Source organism: Dendropsophus ebraccatus, chromosome 7 (genome assembly GCF_027789765.1).
Source record: "Dendropsophus ebraccatus isolate aDenEbr1 chromosome 7, aDenEbr1.pat, whole genome shotgun sequence".
NCBI classification, from domain to species: Eukaryota; Metazoa; Chordata; class Amphibia; order Anura; family Hylidae; genus Dendropsophus; species Dendropsophus ebraccatus.
The window spans coordinates 101,292,579-101,315,574 of record NC_091460.1 but is presented as its reverse complement, the minus strand read 5'-3'; the positions used below and the strand labels follow the sequence as shown (position 1 = coordinate 101,315,574).

Sequence of the window (22,996 nt, the reverse complement as noted above, 5' to 3'; positions counted from 1 at the left end):
TGCAGCATAAAGACACACATAAAGTGTATGTTGAAGGGGGTATTCTCGTCTCACACTTGTAGGACTCCTCAAGCTAATTTTTGCAAATATATTTATATATCTCCTGATATGCTGCTTGTCTGTTACAGACAATCACTCTGCTCTAAAAGCAGTGTGTGTGCATACAGTATACGTATTTATATTTTATACAGCATATATTTATATTCATCTACATTAAAGCTCTGCTGTATTAGCTTTGGTCTAGCTGGTATACGTAGTGGTGGTCGGTAACTTGGACAATATCAACCATAAGAGGGAAAGAGTAGTATATCAGGAGAAAGAGGCAAGTTGCTAAATTGATGTATTTGCAAAAATATGTATCTTTGAGTCCTACAAATATAACTGTTGAGATGAGAATACCCTTTTAACCTTTTTCCCTGTCCATTGTGGCATATGAGCAGAGCCCTAATAGTGACAGCTGCAGTGCACCACATGGACGTTAAGTGCTCACACTGATGCTCTTGTTGGCTGCTGTCTGGCAGCTTTGTCCTCTCTGGTTGGGCCTGACACTTGATAGTTCCGCTTTAAAGGTATGTTAACACTGCGTAAAATAGACGGCATTGCGCCTTTCTCAGTGTGTCATAGCATCTCTATAGGAGACCGCGCTCTCCCATAGACTGGCTATGCAACACTGAGGCAGGCGGAATTCTGCCTAAGTGGGAAGGCACAATCAGCAGATTCTGGCCTATGGACCTGGTGGTATCCCCCAGCAGCTATTTAACCTTATGTCCGCAGTGGTGTTCCTGTATTGCACAGCTTTTGGATAATTGCAGATACGCTAATCACCGGCTTGGGAGCATTCTGGGCATTGCCTGTCCACCTGGAGCACCCACCTCTGCCTGCCTTGCCAACTATATATGCATAGTAATGACGCTTGTTACTGCACATGTTCAGGAAGCAGCTGTCTCAGACATAAGCGCTTTCCTGCACATGTGCGGTAACTATATGTAACAAGCGTCATTACTATGCATAAATGAATTTGCATAGTTGGCGAGGTGGGTGCTCCGGGTGGACAGGCAATGCCCAGAATGCTCCTAAGCCTGTGATCTGCAATTATCCAAAAGCTGTACAATACAGGAACACCACTGCAGACATGAGGTTAACAGCTGCTGGGGGATATCAGCAGGTCCATAGGCCCGAATCTGCTGATATTTCCCTCTCGCCCTATGACGGCACCCATGGAGAGGTCCACCTCCCGCTCCTCAGGACAGGAAACAGTTCACTGGATCCATAAAAGAAGAGACCGCCCCTTCATCGCCAGTTCTGTTTCCTGTCCTTTGGAGCAGGAGGCAGGAGGTGGTTCTCCCACCTCTCCAAAGGATCCAGCATAGAGAAGAGGGGAATGGGGCAACCCGCTTACCTACCTTACTGCCGACATCCCCGGCGGCGTAAGTCTTCCAACGAAGCAGCTGCTAAGACTGGCTCTCTCCCCAGCACCTGTCAGAAGGACGACCTCCGGATCCTCCCTGGCTCTCCGGTCAGCGGCCACGCGTCCTCCGGTAAGCAGGCGGTCCTAGCACTTCCGGGTTGCGGGACGCGCGCGTCGGCGTACACGTGGTGACGTCACGTGCGTCTGACGTCCGGGGACGCTCTGACTGCTTCCGGGGAGGGGTTCCGGCGGGGCCGTGCTCTTCCGGACCACAGGCTTGGGGCCTGTCAGGTGAGCCTATCCCTGCGCGATCCGGAGAGGGTGTGCTGGCGCGCGGCAGGGGGAGGAGCCAGCCATTCCTTGGCGCCGGATTTAAAAAGGAGCCCAGCAGTCATCGAGGTGGCGTCCACGCTGAGCAGGTATTTCAGCAGGCTTCTGGCTGTGCACTCTGCATTTTCAGCACGTTCCCGGCTGCCAATCTCTGCATTCAGCACGCTCCGTGCAAACTCTGCAGACAGATCTACTTCCATTATGGAGGAGCGCGCAGATAATCCTGAGACCCCTTCTGAGACTCAACCGGTATGACAGGGGCTAACTCGGTACCCTCACATTATTTATGATGGTTTGAGGTATTTACACATAGTATGTATATTTGTTTCTTATAGATGAAAACATCCCGTACTAAGTCCAGAGAATGTCCTGTGTGTGACAGAAAGCTGAGTAGTCACAATAAAACATTATGCAGTTCCTGTCGTAATAGGTTCCTGGAGGAAGAAACACCATCCTTCATGAGGGACATTAAGGAGCTTATTAAAGGGGAAATTAAATCATCCCTTCCCTCACAGACCCTAGTCCCCGTGGAGACTGGAGAATCCTCCAGGTCTGAACCTAGGCCTGGTCCCAGCACGGTGGCAGATGAGGAGGATCCTATGTCCGAGACAGAGGATTTTGGTGAGATCGTTGAGATTGGTACCGAGTCTCACCAGTCGGAACCTTTAGAGTCCAACATAGAAGAGGTTGATCCGTTAGTCAGTGCAGTTAGACACACTATGGAACTAGAGGACAGTCCTGTGTCCAAGACTGTACAGGACAGAATGTTTCAGGGCCTTACCCCAAAGAAGAGAAAAGTATTCCCTATCCACCATACTATTAAAGACCTGATTAAAAGAGAGTGGAACAACCCAGACAGAAAGTTCTTTGTGCCCAGGGCAATGAAGCGCAGGTATCCCTTTAATGAAGAGGAGACAGCTGTTTGGGATAGAGCCCCTAAAGTGGATGCACCTTTAGCGAAGATAGCTAAGAAGGGGGTCCTGCCTTTTGATGACTCTGCTATTCTAAAGGACCCTATGGACAAAAGAGCAGAGGTCTACCTTAAAAAAGGTTGGGAGGCAGCTGCTGCTTCTTTTAAACCTCTTGTTGCGGCCACATCTGTAGCCAGATCTATGGACATTTGGATAGAGGAACTAACCGCAAAGATTAGGGACGATGCCCCTAAGGAAGAGTTATTGGCTGCCCTCCCCAATATTAGCCAGGGAGCCAAGTTTCTATCGGAAGCCTCAGCAGATACCTTAAAGCTAAATGCCAAGTTTGCTGCCTTATCCAACTCTGCAAGGCGTACAGTTTGGCTCAGGGACTGGAAAGGGGACATTACTTCAAAGGCAAAGCTATGTGCCGTACCCTGTGAGGGTGAATTTCTCTTTGGCTCCACCCTTGATGCAGTCCTTGAGAAAGCTTCAGATAGAAAGAAAGGCTTTCCAGTGGTACCCCAACCTCCCAAAAGTAATTATAGGGGCAGAGGTAGGGGTGGTCAGCGGGGAGGCCCTTCAGGTAGAAGGGAATGGAGGACCTCTAGAAGGGGTAGAGGGCTGTTGTTCAATGCTGCTGATTCTGCCAAAAAGCCCAATCCCCAATGACGCCAGGCCCCGGTGGGTGGTCGCCTTTCGCTATATAGCCAGGAGTGGGATAAAATATCATCCAGTAAGAATATTTTGAACACAATAAAGGATGGTTTAAAGATTTCGTTTGTGTCCCCTCCAGGCAGTAGATTTGTCACCACTCAATTCCGGGATCCAGAGCGTCAACAGGCCATGGAACTTGAGGTGCAGTCTCTCCTGGATAAACAGGTATTGGTCGCTGTACCAGCGGAAGAGAAGGGAGCAGGCTTCTACTCCACTCTCTTCCTGGTCAGGAAGCCAAATGGTACCTTTCGTACCATAATTAATTTAAAGCCCCTTAACAGGTTCCTTACCTATGAAAGATTCAGAATGGAAACTATATCTTCAGCCATTCTGAATCTTTCTAGAGATTGCTCCATGGCGACCCTTGACCTCAGGGATGCGTACTATCACATTCCAGTTCACCCAGAACACCAGAGATTCCTCAGGGTTGCGGTGTGGTTCAAGGGCTCCTTCCTCCACTTACAATACAGGGCCATGCCTTTCGGTATTTCACAGGCCCCCAGAATATTCACAAAAGTTATGGCAGAGGTGATGGCACATGTAAGGGAACAAGATATCATCATTGTTCCATACTTAGATGATTTTCTCCTGGTGGCTGATTCTCCGGAGATCTTACAATCTCAAATCACACAGGCGGAAATCATTTTTAAGAGATTAGGATGGGAGATAAATGAGGAGAAATCAGTCAAGACTCCTTCTCACACCTGCCAATTCTTAGGAATTCTCCTAGATTCCCGTGTTCAGAAATGTTTCCTACCTGCTAGTAAAGTGACCCAGTTACTGACTAAAATAGAACACCTCATGTACAGTCAGAGCACCACAATCAGAGAGGCCATGTCAGTTCTAGGTCTAATGACCTCTTGCATTCCCGCAGTCCCCTGGGCCCAGTATCATTCCAGAACACTGCAGACACAGATCCTCTCTCAATGGGATAGATCTACAGACTCCTTAGACTCTCTATGTGTTCTCTCTCCACAGACAGTACGTTCCCTAAGTTGGTGGACCCAGAGAAAAAATCTGGAAAAGGGGGTCCCCTGGGTACGCTCAGACGAAGTCATCCTAACTACCGATGCCAGCCCTCGGGGCTGGGGAGCCTACACAACAGACATCATGCTCCAGGGGTTATGGAAGCCAGAGGAAGCTGCCTTGTCTCAGAACGTCAGAGAGCTGAGGGCAGTCTTCATGTCCCTATCCCAGGCCCTACCCCTTCTAATAGACAGACATGTAAAGGTCCAGTCAGACAACTCATCGGTAGTAGCGTACATAAATCACCAGGGGGGCACAAGGTCCAGAGAGCTAATGAGAGTCGCACACTTCATCTTCAGACTGGTAGAACCTCATCTCTCCTCCCTCACAGCACTACATCTAAAGGGGTCAGAGAATATAAAGGCAGACTACCTGAGCAGACACCAGTTAAACCAGGGGGAGTGGAGCTTGTCAGTAGAAGTGTTTCAGCAGATCTGTGCCAAATGGGGTCTTCCAGTAATAGATCTCTTCGCCTCCAAAGCGAACAAAAAGGTAGAGAGGTTCTTCTCCCTGAGCCCATCAGACAACCCGATAGGGATAGATGCGCTAGCCCATCCTTGGAATCAGGGACTCCTGTATGCCTTCCCCCCCTTCAAGATGATCCCCAGAGTTCTCAGGAAGGTCAGGCAGGACAAAGCGCTGGTCATTATGATAGCACCATTCTGGCCCAGGAGGGTGTGGTTCTCTTGGTTGAGGGTCATGTCCGTTACAGATCCCTGGGTACTACCAGAGACTCCGGATCTTCTCAGTCAGGGTCCAATTTACCATCCGGAAGTCAAGAATCTCCACCTGACAGCATGGCTATTGAGAGGCAGATCCTCATAGACAGGGGGCTTTCAGAGCAGGTCATCACCACCCTCCTGGCCAGTAAAAAGAGAGTCACATCAGAGATATATCTTAGAACTTGGAGAGCATTTTGTAGGTTTGTAAATAAACCCATTAATGTATTAGTTCCACCAGATATCCCAGTAGTACTAGATTTCCTACAGGAAGGTCTAAATAAGAGATTAAGGCCTAGTACTATTAGGGTCCAGATTTCAGCTCTTAGTTCCCTCTTTGACTTTAAACTGGCGGAACATCCCTGGGTTAGGAGGTTCATGAGGGCAACAGATAGAATCTTCCCTTCCATCAAGCCCAAGCTCCCACCGTGGGATTTGAATCTAGTTCTCTCCCAGCTAACAGAACCTCCGTTTGAACCCTTAGCAGATCTCTCCATCAAAATTCTCTCTCAGAAGTTAGCCTTCCTTCTAGCTATTACCTCTGCCAGGAGAGTAGGAGAAATATCAGCTTTCTCCATTCAGCAACCCTATATGTCTATTAGAGAGGATAGGGTGATACTATCTCCAGACCCAGCCTTCCTTCCCAAGGTGGTTTCTGATTTCCACAGATCCCAGGAAGTGGTACTCCCCTCATTCTGCCCCAACCCCTCTAATGAGGGGGAGTCTCGTTTTCACTGTCTAGATGTCAGGAGATGTCTTATTCATTATCTACAGAATACAGAACAGTGGAGGCTTTCCAATAATATTTTAATACTCTTTCAGGGAAAGAATAGAGGGAAGGCTGCATCTGCCCAGGTGATAGCTAAGTGGATTAAGAACACCATCTCTTCTGCCTATCTAACCGCAGGTATCGAAGTACCATCAGGGTTCGGGGCTCACTCTACCCGTTCAGTAGCCACATCCTGGGCAGAGAGAGCCTCAGTGTCTATTGAACAAATATGCAGGGCTGCTACGTGGAGCTCCCCCCATACCTTTTTTAAGCATTATAGGCTCCAGTTATCCTCTCAAGAAGACTTAATCTTTGGGAGAAGGGTATTGCAGGCAGTGGTCCCACCCTAGGCGTAATTCCTATTCTAGTCTCCATGGGTGCCGTCATAGGGCGAGAGGGAAAACATGAATTACTAACCGGTAATTGCTTTTCCTCGAAGCCCATGACGGCACCCGCCTAATACCCTCCCTAATATTGTATATATTGACCTTACACTAGTAGTAGAACTTTGTATTGAGATAGTCATATAAGAAGTATTATATGATATTAAACTAGTAATAGTTTAAAAAAAAAAAAAAAAAAAAAAAGGTGTGAAAATATATTGATTTTTCCAAAGAAGATTTAGATATGCTCCTGAGTTTCCTTGGTAACGAACTGGCGATGAAGGGGCGGTCTCTTCTTTTATGGATCCAGTGAACTGTTTCCTGTCCTGAGGAGCGGGAGGTGGACCTCTCCATGGGTGCCGTCATGGGCTTCGAGGAAAAGCAATTACCGGTTAGTAATTCATGTTTTCCACTTTAACCCATTGCCTTCCGAAGTAGCCTGGACCACATATGAAACTGCTAGCTTGAAAGCAAAGCTTAATGTGTATATAGTTTATTTCTGTATAGTTTATTTCTGTAATGTTTACGCTCTGCTTAAGAGGTGAAAAACCTCTTTGTAAATGTGTGCACTGTTCTGCGCTCAGCCATCCGTTCAATCTGTGGTTTTGTTTGTTTAGCAAGGTTGGTCACATCTAGACTTATGTGTTTCCATAGGGAATGGCACATCTTAAATGTATAACTCATCCACTCAGGGGCCCAGATCTATCAAAGGGTGTAAGCTACCCATAGTAACCAATCATGGCTCCGCTTTCAGCTGTGGTAAAATGAATGCTGAGTTGTGATTGGTTGCTGTGGGTAGCTCACACCGATTTGATCTGCACCTGGTTGTCAGTGAGGCCAGTCTGAATGGGAGCAGACTGTGATGATTTGGCATAAGGATTTAGAAGAAGGGAAGGCTAAAGCAGAGAAGGGACGGTGCAGAAAATAAAATAGGAAAGAGTGAGCATGAAGGGACGCAGTCCCTACAACAAGAATCTGCAAACAGTACAGAACAAGAAAATACAAAACTTCGAGTTCCAAAGCTATCACAGTAAGTAGGAGATGACATTTGGCATAAATCTGTAGGACAGGGGTAGTATCTCCTATCTACCCAAAAAGTTTACTGATATGCTCTGATGGCACACACAGGGAGCAAAGCACGGATTAAGGGGGTGCAGCAACATCTAATAGACTTGTAAATATCCAGCTCCATGTAGCAAGCGGATCCTATACATTATTTTAGTTAGTTTATCAATGATTATGAACAGACAATATGATTCTCCAGAGATTTCAAGCATTACTGTTAACACTGCTTACATACTTGTCAAAGTGTTTGATCAGTCAGGGTCTTGTGACGTGACAAGTTTCTCAATGACCGTACATTTTTAAAGGGAATCTTTCACAAGGTTTGATTACAGCATAAACTAGTGACAGAAATGCTAAACAGATCAGTGTATTATGTACATAATTCTTTTCAGCCATTTTCCTGATGTGCAGGAGCATGGGCTTTGTGCTGGATCACTCCCTCCACCCTCCAGATGTTGATTGACAGCTGTCTGCATATGCAGATAGATGGAGATATACAACTGCCAGTCAGCAGCTAGTGGGGTAAGTGTGCTGGCGCTCATGAATATCTAGGGCTACTGAGCATACACATAATGGAGTGGATTTTTTTTTCCATGAGTTGTTCAGGAGGACATCTCTAAATCGGCTGCACAGAACAATGCATCATTCTGTTCAGCCTGTCACTAGTTTATGCTTTCCTTATTTACCTATTAGACCAATTTTTTTTCTGTTTTTTCCAAATAACAATTGCAAACAAGCACTTTTGTGAACAACCTGGAATTGTTCAGAATACACAGAACAATAGTTACGATTGCAATTACAATCGTTATTATGATTGTTTGTATACACTATACAAACAAATGACCGATGTGTTCATCCACTGATGTACATCTTACTGATGTAAAAAGTTGTTGCAGACTGCTGGATGGGAAGAAAGAAACTGCTCTATGTATATAAATGATGTGTGAATTTCTGTTTTTGGTCATTAGGCAATGCCCACCACCGATTCAGGCTCTGAGCCAAGTACTCATTGATGCACACACTAAGGGGAGATTTATCAAACATGGTGTAAAGTGAAACTGGCTCAGTTGCCCCTAGCAACCAATCAGATTCCACCTTTCATTTTCCAAAGAGTCTGTGGAATCTGTTTGCTAGGGGCAACTGAACTAGTTTCACTTTACACCAAGTTTGATAAATGACCCCCCCCCCCCCCCCCCCCCCCCCAAATTTACTGATTATTTAGGTTAGTACCATATCTACAATATGCTGCACAAAATATTTATGGTTGACATAAGTGCCATTGGGCTACAAGCAGGATGCCAATATAAAAAATTCTTTTGTGTTTAACCTAAAGAAACTGCAGCACTTTTGGCATGCATATTTCATGATTCTGTAGTTGTGTATGACATTAGGTAGCATCAAGATTTGAGATGGTGTAACTGTTCACTCCATTGCAGTGCATTAATTTTTCTGTTGAAGTGTTAATCCCACCCACCCCCTTTTTTTTACCTTGCACATGGCTTGCTCCACTTCCTTTGTGGACAGGTGGTCCTTTTCACCAGCAGCGCGGGAGCTGGCATCATGGCGGCCCGCCTGTTTCGTGCTTAGCCCAGCTACACTGATTCTGACAGCTCCGTGAGCTGGAAGCTGTCAGTGTGATGGCTTACTGCATACAAGCTGTTGTCGTACCTTTTATTTATCTGTCTGTACAGCAAAGGGTTGGGCATGGTAAAATTTAAATGCCAGATTCTCAATGTCCCCTAATCTCTGTTGTGAATAGACAAAATGTTTTAAAAATATATATTTAATTCCAATCCAGAAGTAGTTTTAGTTCTACTGTCTGATTTGTTGTGCTTTGCTATCACTGCTGCTTTCTATGGCGTGTAATGCTTTTTCAATGCAATTGGCTTCCTTTGTTGCTGTGCGTCAATGTGGCACACTTTGAGCCAATCAATGTTTGTGGCTTTTTAATAGAACAATGGTGTCTATTCTGTTTTTAATTGAAAAATAAATTTCAATGTGTTTATTTTTTTTTTTTAATGTAAAGAATTCAGTTGGAGGCAGTAGGCACATTTAATTAAAAAAAAAAATTGGGATACTGTGTTGCAGTAATTGATATGCAAATTGGCTTTAAAAATCAACATGGGTTGTGATCACAAGCAGTTTTGCAATATACTGTTTATTTTCTTAAGGTGACTGTACCACCAGGTCCAGGCTGAAGCACTGGAGGTGGGCCGACCCACCCCCAGTGGGAAGAAACCCCAGCACCTCCATGAAGTGACTCCATTAGAATCAATGGAACCCTATCATAGAGGGGCGGGGGTTTCCTCCCACTAAGGGTGGGTCAGCCTGCCTCCAGTGCTTCAGCCTGGGCCTGGTGGTACAGTCTTAAGTTTTCTATGTTTAAATCAACATCAATTATAAATATGGCCACTAGGTGTCACTCTGTGGTGGTCCTCTAAGAGCAGCATCTATCTCCCTATATACCCACTGTATAGAGTTTGCACACCCTCAACTGGTGAGCAAAACCATACACTCATAGCATACAAAAAAACACCCCCATTCCCCCCCCCTGTCTATAGTGCATGTTCAAAAAAGACCAACCACGGGATGTCCCAGTCCTTTGCAGACTTAGACATGGATTGGTAGCGGGACAAGTTTTTACTGTACATGTGTACAGCTGCTGCTTGTCCACATTTAGTAGCAGAGAATCCTGGGAGTGCTCGCATTGTATAGTCAGCTCTCCTATCACACAGTATTAAAAATCACTAACCACACGGTGACATTATACTGACTAAATTGTTACATAACAAAGAGCATTGTCTCCTGGTAAGCTGCAGAGCTCTAAGATAATTAGCAAAAGTTAATATAAATAGCCTACGTTAATTGCCCTCAGTTGATATAGAACCTGCATGATGAATAGGTGTCTTTACTTTTGAGCGTGCAAAGGACTGGGATTTCCTGTGTTTGATTATTTTGTTTTTTGAAGAGAGAAGGCGAAACATTGGCATGGAGGGAGCATGGACCACAATTTGGCCAAATGTATAACTTTTGATTTACAACTAGAAAACCTAAATGGTGTATATTGCAAAACTGCTTGCAATTATAATCCCTGTGTCATTCCTCTAGGTTGCAAAAGCCCAGTAAAGTGTATCCCATCTACACCTCTCAGGTCACTTGTAACCCCCTTTACCACTTTGACAGCCACTAGGCTGTATTGTCACCACCCCCCCCAATGAAGTTTGCTGGGCTTTTACAGCCCAGTGGAGTGGTCAATAACCATTAAATGTATGCATGGATTAATGATCAAAAGCCCCTTTTCAGCCATGGGCTTAAAGGGGTATTCCACGCAAGAGCTAAAAAAAAATGAAATTTTCCTAGACCTTGCTGATCTTGCTCACCAAGTTCCCTTGAGTATTTTGGGGGGCATTTATCATGCTCCCCATGCGTATGCCATGGAAAAGAGGCAGATTTGCCCCTTTTCTGTGGCGTACGCCAGACGTGGCCTTCTACTGTGCCAAAATTAAACATGATTTAGATGCCGCAGTTTCTGAGTTAAGGTTTTCTCAAAGCTGGTCTTTATCCAAGATGGCACTGGCTGGGAAAATGGTCTCAGCATGCAAGTATCCCCTCATCTTGTGTAATCTGCCCATTGCTGGCTCATCTGCTTGTGCTTAAAGCGTAACTGTCATTTCAGGGCCATTTTTTTGAAAACATTAAATATCAACAGTTCAAGCGATTTTAAGAAACTCTGTAATAGGTTTTGTCACGTACACACTTACTAGCACGTGACGTGGATGCCACTGCAAGGAGTTAATCTATTTCCACTCACTCAATCTTGCACTCACCTTCCACTCAGGTGGCAAATTGAGCATAAATCACACCCCAACACAGTCCAAGCACCTCAACACACACGCTGCCACCACCTTTCAAATTAAGTGTGAAAGGACACTGTCAACCCACAACACCACTCACTGGCTCTCACAGGGTTAAAACACCACATCCCAAGGCTATGGATTCTTAGAGCATACAAGGACCAAACTTATTAAAGTTTTAAGCTTTAATAGACAAAAAGGTACAGTGCTTACAAAAATAAGGTAAATAAGATGACACACATACATGCAATAACAGTATAAAATAAAAGGGAGAAATAAGCAGAAACTATCTAACACTTACAATAGTTGTTGCCTTCCCAGGGGGTAGGGGAAATCATGGATCGCAGCTCAGTCAGACTGACCCCCTCCACTGCCACCCAGTTTAGCTGTTGGCACCATGTTTTATACAGTCAAAACTCAGCTCAGATTTCTGAGCCGCTCAACAGGTGATTAGGATAATGAGTTGTCCTAATTGGCTCATTAGGTGATAATGGGGAAGGACCAGGGACACCTCATTGCATATGTCCTGTAATTGAACCATTGTCCTATGGTTGGGTGTTGTTTTTGAGTGGGTCTCCATTCTTTGAAGTAGATAAGAACTCCAGGTTTCCTGAGACCCTCAATAAACCAGGCCTGGTGTTTCCTGACCAGAGACCCTCAATAAACTGCCCAGAGTTTGAATGAGTCAAACACTTTCATACCACATATAATATAACTGTACACACAATAGGGACTGGGCTGTCCATTTCCATCACAGCTTTTATAAACCAAAAGTTTCCTTCTGGACTGAAAAAGCAATCTACCAGCCTCCCCCCTCACTGCTGAAGCAGCAGGATTTCTGTGTCCATTATGTGGCTATGGAGGGGGAGGGGCTGTTAGGAGTGACTGAGCACGGAGCAGTCCTGCACAGCACAACACCCTGCAATCTTCTCTCAGTAAGTTCATAGATCAGCACTGACCTTTCTGACTCCAGAATCCTGCGGTTTAGGTGCCCAGACAGTCTACAAACAGCTGACCTTCATGTCACCTCTTCCTGCTCCCTCATCTCCCTCAGCCCCTCCCCCCTTCATAGGCTTACAATGGAGAGAGCAGAGCCCGTCTTCATTGGCTTCTCTGTAATGAAGACGTGTTTGCCTGATAATGCACAGATAAGAAGTCAGGGGGGAGGCTGGGAGATTGCTTCTTGAGTACAGGAGGCTTTTTTGGCTGATAAAACCTATTACAGAGTTTCTTAAAATCGCTTATACTACTGATTTCTGCAATAAAAAAAAAAGACTGTTACGCTTTAACACTGTAAACAAAATATCTATGTATATAGAGTAGCAAAAGAGAGAGATGAGAAAAACCATGTCTCCTTTTCCCCTATAGTTCTCAGTAGGCTGTCACTGTTCTGTTTCCTCGCACTTTTGCCAGGTGCTCACTGATTGATGTGATGTCAGTGGTGGGCAGGGTTACAGATGAGATATTACAGCTTGCCTGGCAACAGAAGAGACAAAGATGATCTGACTTCTGTCTCGAAATGAAAGGGGGAGGACAGAGGAATGGAGGAGGAGCAGGTAGCGAGGATTTTCAGCAGCTTTAGGGTGAGAGTCAGGTAGTGCTGCAGACAAGTGAACCTATTCATGTAATAGAAAGCTATTACACACAAGCTTAGATTATTGTTGGGGATTGAACAAGGTTAAATCTTTCGTGGAGTACCCCTTTAAGGCCATATTACATGGCCCATTGCAAATGTAAGCTGGGTAATCATATAGCCCCTTTAATCAGCTGCCGTCTGCACATCTTAATACAGAGATATGTGGTCAGCAGTGGATTCTTTAGGTTTTATCCTTGGGTCAGATTAAAGAGGATGTACTGATGGTACATCCTCTTTAACATGCTTAATACACCAAGCGATTATCCTCCAAAAATCGCTCTGTGTAATAGGGCCTTACATTTTCCCACTATGCCCCATATTGATCACTAATCTGAACTGATTGTTTTTATAAATATGCCCAGCATTGACTAGAATGCTTGTTTGTTTGTTTTTTTTCTAGTTTTCTAAATATCCTCTATATGCACAATATTTCTTAACCAGCCCCTTTTGTATTTTTAGGGTATAACAAAGGAATACCTGTGCGGTACTGATCAGCTACAAGTCCTAAAGTGTTTAGCTTCAAAGTGCTTGTAAATGAGTAAACCTCTCTTTTTTTGAAAGTACAATGGCCATTTAAATAAAGACCAAAGTTTAATAAATGTAATAGTACAAGCAAATAAAAGAAACCGTGCAAGATATCTTGTTTGAGAAAAATGTCCTGTTCGAGTTATGATCCGAAACTTCACAGAAACACCCCCCCCCCCCCCCCCCCCTCTCAAGCTACTGTGTTTCTCTGAAAATAGACCTAGGCTTATGGAGTGAGCTTGAAACAAAAGCCCTAGTCGGTGTATGTGAACACCACGGAATCTGCATGGATCAACTCCATTCAGACGGATTTTGCTGTCCAGTTCATTGTTTGAACGGACAGCGGAATCCTCCCTATCATAAAATGGAGTCTATGGCACTGGCGGAAATACGCATGGCCATGAGTGGGGGTGAGCTGCGGAATCCGCCGCGGCTGAACCTCTTAGGGTATGTTCACACTACGGAATCTTAGTCAGCTGACCAGATCCCTGACACTGGCTTCACAGCAATAACGAATCAGGACCTAACTTGTTTTGCTCCGTTATGGGAAAGGGCTACATAGGGTGGGAGGTGTACAATATGAGGGAACAACTACAGAGGGGGAAGGAAGATATAAAGCATGGGGGTTACCTGCAGGGGGGGGGGGAGTGATTTATTCAGTATTAGGGAACAACTACAGAGGAAGGAGGGAAGTATACAGTAATGGGGCCTTACTGCAGTTGGCATATATACAGTATAGGGGTATTACTGCAGGGAGCGTGGAGGGTTGTATACAGTATGGAGAAACTACAGAGGGAGGTATACAGTAATGGGGCCTTACTGCAGGGGGGATATATAGAGTATAGGGGTATTACTGCACGTGTAGGGGGTTGTATACAGTATGGGAAACAACTACAGAGCGAGGTCTACCGTAATGGGGCCTTACTGCAGTTGGCATATATACGGTATGGGGTATTACTGCGGGGGGGGGGGGGGGGTTGTATACAGTATGGGGAAACTACAGAGGAAGGTATACAGTAATGAGGCCTTACTGCAGGGGGGATGTATAGAGTATGGGGGTATTACTTCTAAGGGGGGGGATGTATACACTATGGGAAAAGAATTAGAGAGGGAGAAAGGTGTAAAGTATTGGGACTACCTGCAGAGGGATGGGATGAAATGGCTGCGCACTGAGGGTTTAGTTTACATGTTTGCCATAGAAGTTTGGAGAGGGGACAAAAAAGTAGTTGTAGTTTGGAGGTAGACGGAGGCAGGAGGAGAACACTTTATCTATTACACTGTTCATTACTGCGGTATAACAGATTGGAAACTTGTGGCACTGAAGAAATACAAGGGATGCAAAAAATGGTAGGCAAATACCTAAGTTAATGGGGGGATGAGGACAACTGGAGCAAGCTTGAGTCTGATTGTTCAGCACTTGAATACTGGTGGATGAAGACGTTGGATGCAGTCCTAAGGCTGCCTGGAAAACATGGGTATAGTCTATGGCCTATATTCATGTTTTCCCAGACTCCCTTGGGCTGCATCCAACTTCACCCTATTTTGGGCTTATTATTATTATTTTATTTTTTTAATAACAAGCAATTTTTTCCTTAATGCTTTTCAAGAGAGATAATTAGTGATGAGCGAATTTACATTAACAATGAAGTAAATCGCTTTATCGCTGCAATCTGCTCATCAGCCGGCTGCCTTCTAACTCCCTGCAGCTCTGTGCTGCTCCTCTTAATGCTGGGAAAAGCTGGATCTAGTCCTGGGAAACTGGGAAAGGTTTCCCAGGACTGTATCCAACTTTTCCAGGCACCTGGGGAGAAGAGGCACAGAGTTAAAAGGCAGCCGGCTGATGAGCGGATTGCAGAGATAACAAAGCGATTCATTCCGTTGTTACTTTGAATTCTCTAATTTCTAGCTATAATGCTAAAATTTGGCAACAATGAGGGCTTGTTTTTTTTGTGGGAGAGTTGTATTTTTTTAATGGTACTATGATAAATGTGTTAAACTTCTATTATATTTTCACTAGTGACCTTTATCAGTGCAAACTATTTTATACAGGAGCTCTGCAGCCCGTATAAGTGATCACAGTTCATCCAATGACTCACAGGTTGTGTCTTCTCTGATCTGTGGTGTTGTATTTCGATTTTCTTCTCTGTCTGACGTGGATGGTCATGAAGACTTCTCCCAACTCTACAGAGTTTGGCGCCCCAACTGGTGTACCATACGGTGATAATGTCTTTACTAATCGCTGTGGAATCTGTTGGCGCTATACAAATAATATTTTATATTGTATTACTAATGCCCCATACAGTATAAATTGTCCCACATAGTAATAATGCCCTCCGTGATGTATTTTGTGCACCCCCTCCCATATTGAAATACCCCCCTGTGACAGTGACCTAGTGAATGTGCTGCCTCAGCTGATAACACTCACCTTGGCTACACCTGTTCCCACACCTCACAGTGGCCACATGTTGCAGTGTTGTATCATATGACAGTGCCTCCCCCAGTGCTACATGTAACTGGTGGCAGTGGAAAAAGAAGGCAGCATGTCTCTCCTCTTTAGCTCTTGTAATGCAGAAGAGCAGGATGCTTAGTAGGTGCCGCACATTGCTTCTATTGCCTGCTTCTTTGGGCAGATTTACATGAGCTGGCAGTCCTTAGAAACTTCGTGGCTGCGCGCCGATGCAGCATTGGGCGCACTGCCCTTATGCAGCATCTAATGTCAGATCAGGTAAAAAGGCAGATCTACATATTCATCACTACTGTAATGCATGTGTGTGTGTAATTTCAAAGATAAATCATTTCAAGTAAGACTATGATGTTGGTGAAAAACTTCACAGAAGGGGGACCTTGTAGTAGAAGGGGGACCTTGTAGTTATGGGAGACTTTTAAGTGTCACTTTTTTTTTTTTTTTTTTTGTAGAAAACAATAGTACAGGTGATTTTAAGAAACTTTGGCAAATAGGCCACTATCTGCATTCAAAAAGACTTTCCCCTGGTTTCCCCTCCCCTCCCCCTCCCCTCTCTCTCATCCACTGCTCATTATGAGGAAATCTCGACTGGTTTACATCAGTCGGGCCCTGTCTGTTCTATAGAGAGGGGAGGAGAGAGATTCTTCTCTTCTCTCTGCTGCCGACCAAAGGATTACACAGCAGGGAGCTGCATGAAAGCCGGTATTGAGAGGTCAGTGCTGACATCAGAGGAGATAGCCCAGTGATGTAGCTGTAAATTAACTTTGTAAGCCAAAAGCTCCCCCCCCCCCCCCCATGTCTTCATGGTTCCCTTATCAAGAGGGGAGGGGTGGAGGGAGATGAGGCACCAAAACAGGTCAACAAAGTTTCTTAAAATCGCCTGTACTATTGATTTCTGCAAAAAAAAATTTAAACAATAGTGACACTTTAAGCATGCTGGATGTTGATTGGAATATCCCTTGTACACTTACATACATGAGCAAGAATGTAATAAAGACATCTCTACAGATTGTGAGGTCACCAATAGACATGAGCGAATTTACTGTAAAAATGAAGGAAATCTCTTTGTAAGGGTATGTTTACATAATAGAATCTGCATGGAGACTTAAAACGGATTCTTCCGTGTGGCCTCAGCTTGAAGTTTGCCTGTCCCGTAGACTCAATAAATAATATTTGCCGTTGACATGTCAATTCTTTGGGCGGATGGCGGAATTCAAGTCTTGACATAAAGTCTCAGCGCAGATTCCATAGTGTAAACATACCCTTAGGTCGGCAGCTGGCTTATCAGCCTGCTGCCTTTTATCTCTGTGCCTGGAAAAGCTGGATCCACTCCCAGAAAACTTCTCCCAGTTTCCTAGGACTGGATCCAGCTTTTCCTGTCACTTGGGGGAAGTGCGGCAGTGAGTTAAAAGGCAGCGGGCTGGTAAGTTGCACCATTGTGTGTTCCTATGACATCAGTCTTCCTTGGTTGAACTTGATGGATTTTTTTATTTTTTTTATAAACCTTACTAGCTATGTAACTATAATTTCTTTGAACCTTTTCAGTGTCTTCCGTTTTTCCTGGCCCAAGGAAGTGCATTATTAGCCTGAGACGTCGCTAAGGGGATTTATATTTTGGCACGAGAAACTGGTTTAATACAATTCCCTTTGAGCAAATTGTATTTATGAATTGAGGTCACCTCAAGAAGTTACAAAAAGTCTGGGGCCATGTTATGCTTATGCATATACAGCCCTGAACTATCAGTCCCTGCATGACTCGTTACCTTCAAAGATAGGCGTGTTATAACATGCCAGACTCGACGCTGGGTGCTAATCTGTTAAGGATGTTTGTATACCATTTGGTTAGGAGTTTTGTTAGGATGTGTATTAATTCTTATCCTGTCTGTTTTTCTCACCCTCGCAAGGGGAGTATGCATGGCATAATTATACAGGGATAAGTGCACACTTACAATTTTTTTTTGGTACCAAAGGTTTATTATTCTCTTGACAATTGGTCAATAAAACAAATTGAAAATAATATATTTATATATTTTGCCACAGCCTGTGAACCTGTCACATGGATAATAAAAAAACATTAATGTGGACTATTGTGTGGCGTGTCAATCGCATACATCTCAGGTTTGTTGCCCAAGGTGGATCAGAATAATCTGGCACCCTGAAACCTCACATTTGAGCAGTACTGCCCAAACACCCACACACATGAAATTGGTTTCACGGGTGATGAGTGAAGTTAGTGTAACCAAAGCGCTTTGCTGCAATTTGGCTTGTCAGCCGGCTGCCTTTGATCTTCAGTCCACTGTGTTCTGCTCCGGGTGCCTGGCAAAGCTGGATTCTCCAAGGACTGCCCTCCACTTTGGGTGCATGACAAAGCTGAATGCAAAGACAGCAGCTGACCAGGCAAATTGCCAAGTGTAGCAAAGCATACACTGTAAATTTGCTCATCTAGGTTAGTGGTGAAACCTTCTTTCCTCTATATGTAGAGGGTGCCCCTTGTCATTGTTACAGGAGTAAAAAGATCTTTAGAAAGATCTCTGTACTGTCCATTCATATATTTGTACATTGTGATCAGATCGCCCCTAAGACTTTTTTTTTCTGCACATCCTTTAACCTTCTTTTCTAATAAATAAACCAATGCAGCTTGCCAATTATCTATGTGATACCCTTTTCATCATACCCTGATTACTTAAATATATTCTCAAAGTTCACATCTGCGTATAAAGCCATCTTGTCCGCGCCTGACCCCCGGCTCCAAACCCCTCAATCTCCACATTTCTCTTTATACTCCTCGTCAATGGCTCAATAGCCAGGACGAAGAGCAGGGAACATCCCTGCCTGGTTACCCACTTGAGTATGAAATAGCCAGGGAAATCATTAAGGGTTACCTTCTGCTTATGGTATATAATCTTCCTCCAACTCCTTCCCCAAAACAAAACTCCATTTAAGGAGTGTGCCCCCCTCCTTCCAACTGGGTGTTGGCCTGTACCCGCCTAATATTGTCTTGCGTCGCTCTACAAACCCATGCTGCTCTCTACCAATAAGAGTATTAATCACTTTGATCAAAATGTTGGCCAAAAGCTTATTCTACAGCTTCATATCTGTGTTGATTAAAGACGCGGAGTCTTATAGACCTATTTCTTTGAAGGGGTTATCCAGTGCTACAAAAACATGGCCACTTTCTTCCAGAGACCGCTCCACTCTTGTCTCCAGCTTGCTCAGGGTTTTGCTGCTCAGTTCCATTGAAGTGAATGGAGCTTAATTGCAAACCGCACCTGAACTGGAGACAAGAGTCGTGTTGTCTCAAAGAGAATGTTTTTGTAGCACTGGATAACTCCTTTTAAGATCTTTGTCCAATTTTGCAATCAGAGTAATGTTTGCTTCATAGTGATCTCGGCAAACAACCTTTCTTGTAAGAGTTGAGAAGAATCTCTTGAAACTGATCCACGGCAGATCGTTCCAGCAGTCCACAGGCAAACCATCCAGTCCCAGTGTTTTTCCAAGGGGCATACTACTCCAGGATGGAAGCAACTCTTCCTTCTCAATTGTGTGGTCTAATGGTGTGTTTACACAGGCAGATTTATCTGACAGATTTTTGAAGCCAAAGCCAGCAACGGACCCTAAACAGGGAACGGGTCATAAAGGAAAGACTGAGATTTCCCCTTTTGAAATCCATTCCTGGCATTGGCTTCCAAAATCTGTCAGATAAATACTGCCTGTGTAAACGCACCATTACTAATGTGTTTTCGATAGTTTAGGCATTTCAACAGAAGATAAATATTCACCCAGATCTAAATCACCCTGCCATCTGGAGCTATACCGGTATTTATAAAATTTAGGAAGAATGCCTGCAATCTCTGTAGTATTTCTTACTAATACTCCATCCCCATTCTTAATCTCCACTATTATTCGCTGGGTATCTTTCCCCCTAACTAAATTGGCCAAGAGTTTAGTTTCCACCCTGTCCCCCCCTGAACATTTGATAAGGGTATTAGCCTGAAGAAACCCTCTAAGCTCCTCCCCTGCTCTATCCCTCTTTTCTCTTGCCTCCTCTGTATCATCTTCTATATGCTTCTTTTCAGATATCCTTGCCTCTCTCCTCACTGACTCCTTTCGTTCTTTAATTTTTCTCCTTGCTCTGCTCACATCTTTTTATTAAACCTCTGAAAAAGGCATTTGAGGTGTCCATACTATTGTAATATTGGCTGAACCTATATTCTCAAACTTCTCCAGCTACCCAATAATGGATTCAGTATTCATTACTGCCAACAAAGATTTAGGGTATAAACCCACTTGCCGGATCTGCAGCGAGTCTCCTTGCTGCGTTTTTGCAGCGAGACTCGCTGCAGATCCTGGCCCTATACTTTCAATAGCAGAGAAACTCGCAGCAGGGATGTACATCCCTGCTGCGATTTTGTCTGCAGCCCGCCCCATTAACCCCCCGGCCGCCGGACATTATACATTACTGGGTCCCCGTTCCTGCTTGCTTCAGGGCTCCCGGTGTCTTCACGGCCCGCCCGGCCAATCAGTGCGCTGCGGCAGGGCAGCGCACTGATTGGCCGGGCAGAACGTGCCGGGAGCCGCCGAAGCAAGCAGGAGCGGGGACCTGGTAATGTATATCCTGGCCGCCCCCCTGCAGCCCCGATCGCCCCGCAGCCCCGGCCGCCCCCCCCCCCCCCCCCCCCCCCCTGCAGCCCCGATCGCCCCGCAGCCCCGGCCGCCCCCCCCCCCCCCCCCGCAGCAACGGCCGGCCCCCCCGATCGCCCCCCCCCGGCCGCCCGATCGTCCCCCCGCAGCCCCGGCCGCCCGATCGTCCCCCGCAGCCCCGGCCGCTCCCCCGCAGCCCCGGCCGCCCGATCGCCCCCCCCCCCCGCAGCCCCGGCCGCCCGATCGTCCCCCCGCAGCCCCGGACGCCCGATCGCCTCCCCCCCCAGCACCGATCGGGCGGCCGGGGCTGCGGGGGGGGGGGGGGCGATCGGGCGGCCGGGGCTGCGGGGGGACGATCGGGCGGCCGGGGCTGCGGGGGGGGGACGATCGGGCGGCCGGGGCTGCGGGGGGGGGGCGATCGGGCGGCCGGGGCTGCGGGGGGACGATCGGGCGGCCGGGGCTGCGATCGGGCGGCCGGGGCTGCGGGGGGGCGGCCGGGGCTGCGGGGGGGGCGATCGGGCAGCTGGGGCTGCGGGGGGGGGGGGGCGGCCGGGGGGCGATCGGGCAGCTGGGGCTGCGGGCGGCTGGCTGGAGCATATACTTCACCTGGTCCCCGCTCCGGCTTGCTGAAGGCATCGGGAACTGCCGGAGCCGGGATCAGGTGAAGTATCAGCTCCGGCGGCCAGGGGGTTAATGGGGAGGGCTGCAGACAAACTCGCAGCAGGGATGTACATCCCTGCTGCGTGTTTGTCTGCCATTAAAAGTATAGGGCCGGGATCTGCAGCGAGTCTCGCTGCAAAAACGCAGCATGGAGACTCGCTGCAGACCCGCCAAGTGGGTTTGTACCCTAAATCTAAATCCCCTTCCAGTACTAGTAACTGGGAGTACCATCCTATATTGCTATCTATTTGGATTGGGACATGGTCAGACAGACTGTGGGGTTCATGTCTAATCTCTCTAATTGTCAGTGCATGGTCATTTACTAAAATCATATTCAGCCTGGAAAAGACCTTATGGGAAGAATTATAGCAAGTATACTAAAACTCCAGGAGTTAGGTGGCGCCACGCATTCCTCTAGTCAAACTCCTCCATCAATTTTACCAATGGGAATATAAAATTAGCAGACAGTGGTTAAAAGCTTATTCTCTCTTACGGTCTAAGGGTACTATTAGACAGGCCAATAGGGGCCCGTTAACAACTGTAACTACTGTTTACTGGGCCTATTACACGGCCCGATAATCGTTTAACAAGGGCTGCAAGGACATCGTTACTGATGCCCTTGCAGCCCTTGCTTAAACGGTATACTTTACCTATCCACGCTCCAGGGCTGCTACTGCGGTCCGCTTCTCCCCGGGTCCTGTGCGCTCTAGCTTTAGAGTGGCCTGTTAGCTGACAGGCCGCAAAGCCAATCACAGGCGGTCCTGGCCTGTGATTGGCTGAGCGGCCTGTAAGCTCAGACAGGATGCTCTGAAGCTAGAGTGCGCGGGACCTGGGGAGAAGCGGACCGGAGGAGCAATGTAGATCGCCAGTTGCTGGCCGCGCACCGCTATTACACGTAGCGGTGCGCGGTTGGCAACCGAAAATTATAGGTTCTAACCTATATCAACGATCAGCCGTGTAATAGTACCCTTACTGTTCATCTAGTATGCAATTGAAATGATCCATCATAAACAATGGACATCCTTCATATATTAAAGTGTCCCTGTTATAAGTTGCAAAATCTAAATCAACAGTAGATGTGATATGAAGCAAGTTTGCAATATACATTTTTTTTTTTTTTGTTATGCTGTAAAACAAAGCGGAATTTACCAGAAATCCAGGTCCAGTCTCCTGAAGGCAGATTTTCTGACTTGTGCTGGTTGGAAAAAACAGACTTAGGGTACAAACCCACTTGACGTATTTGCTGCGTGAATCAGTCTTAAAAATAAGCAGGCAAAATGCAGGTTGGCTTTATACAATTGTTCTGCGTTAAAATATGCAATTGCGTATTTTTGAAGCGTGAAGCTTGTTGTTAGCAAAGCATCAGTTGTTAACAACCTGTGTGAAAAATGCATGTAGCTTCACGCTTCAAAAATACGCAATTGCGTATTTTAACACAGAACAATTGTATAAAGCCAACCTGCGTTTTGCCTGCTTATTTTTAAGACTGATTCACGCAGCAAATACGTCAAGTGGGTTTGTACTCTTCGGTTACAAACCCACTTGCCGGATCTGCAGCGAGTCTCCTTGCTGCGTTTTTGCAGCGAGACTCGCTGCAGATCCTGGCCCTATACTTTCAATAGCAGAGAAACTCGCAGCAGGGATGTACATCCCTGCTGCGATTTTTGTCTGCAGCCCGCCCCATTAACCCCCCGGCCGCCGGACATTATACATTACCGGGTCCCCGTTCATGCTTGCTTCGGGGCTCCCGGTGTCTTCACGGCCCGCCTGGCCAATCAGTGTGCTGCGGCGGGGCAGCGCACTGATTGGCCGGGCGGAACGTGCCGGGAGCCGCCGAAGCAAGCAGGAGCGGGGACCTGGTAATGTATATCCTGCAGCCCCGATCGCC

General features: G+C 46.1%; 1 protein-coding gene across 5 annotated transcripts in view; it reads left to right on the top strand.

The window, feature by feature from the left end:
• Positions 1–22,996, top strand: part of MFSD12 (major facilitator superfamily domain containing 12) — a 68,599-nt gene that overhangs the window by 38,407 nt on the left and 7,196 nt on the right. The window contains exons 1-2 of one of the 5 annotated variants that reach the window (XR_011363963.1): positions 3,630–6,654; positions 13,278–13,351. The exons of 1 other annotated variant lie outside the window; for it this stretch is intronic. Coding sequence is in view for 2 of the 4 variants with exons in the window: in XM_069978007.1 (XP_069834108.1) it covers positions 17,353–17,408 (56 nt within the window). In the remaining 2 variants the exon portion in view is untranslated. Of the gene's footprint in view, positions 1–3,495; positions 6,655–13,277; positions 13,352–17,352; positions 17,892–22,996 lie in introns of those variants that run through there. 3 more of the 5 variants (XM_069978008.1, XM_069978007.1, XR_011363964.1) reach the window with 3 other exon arrangements.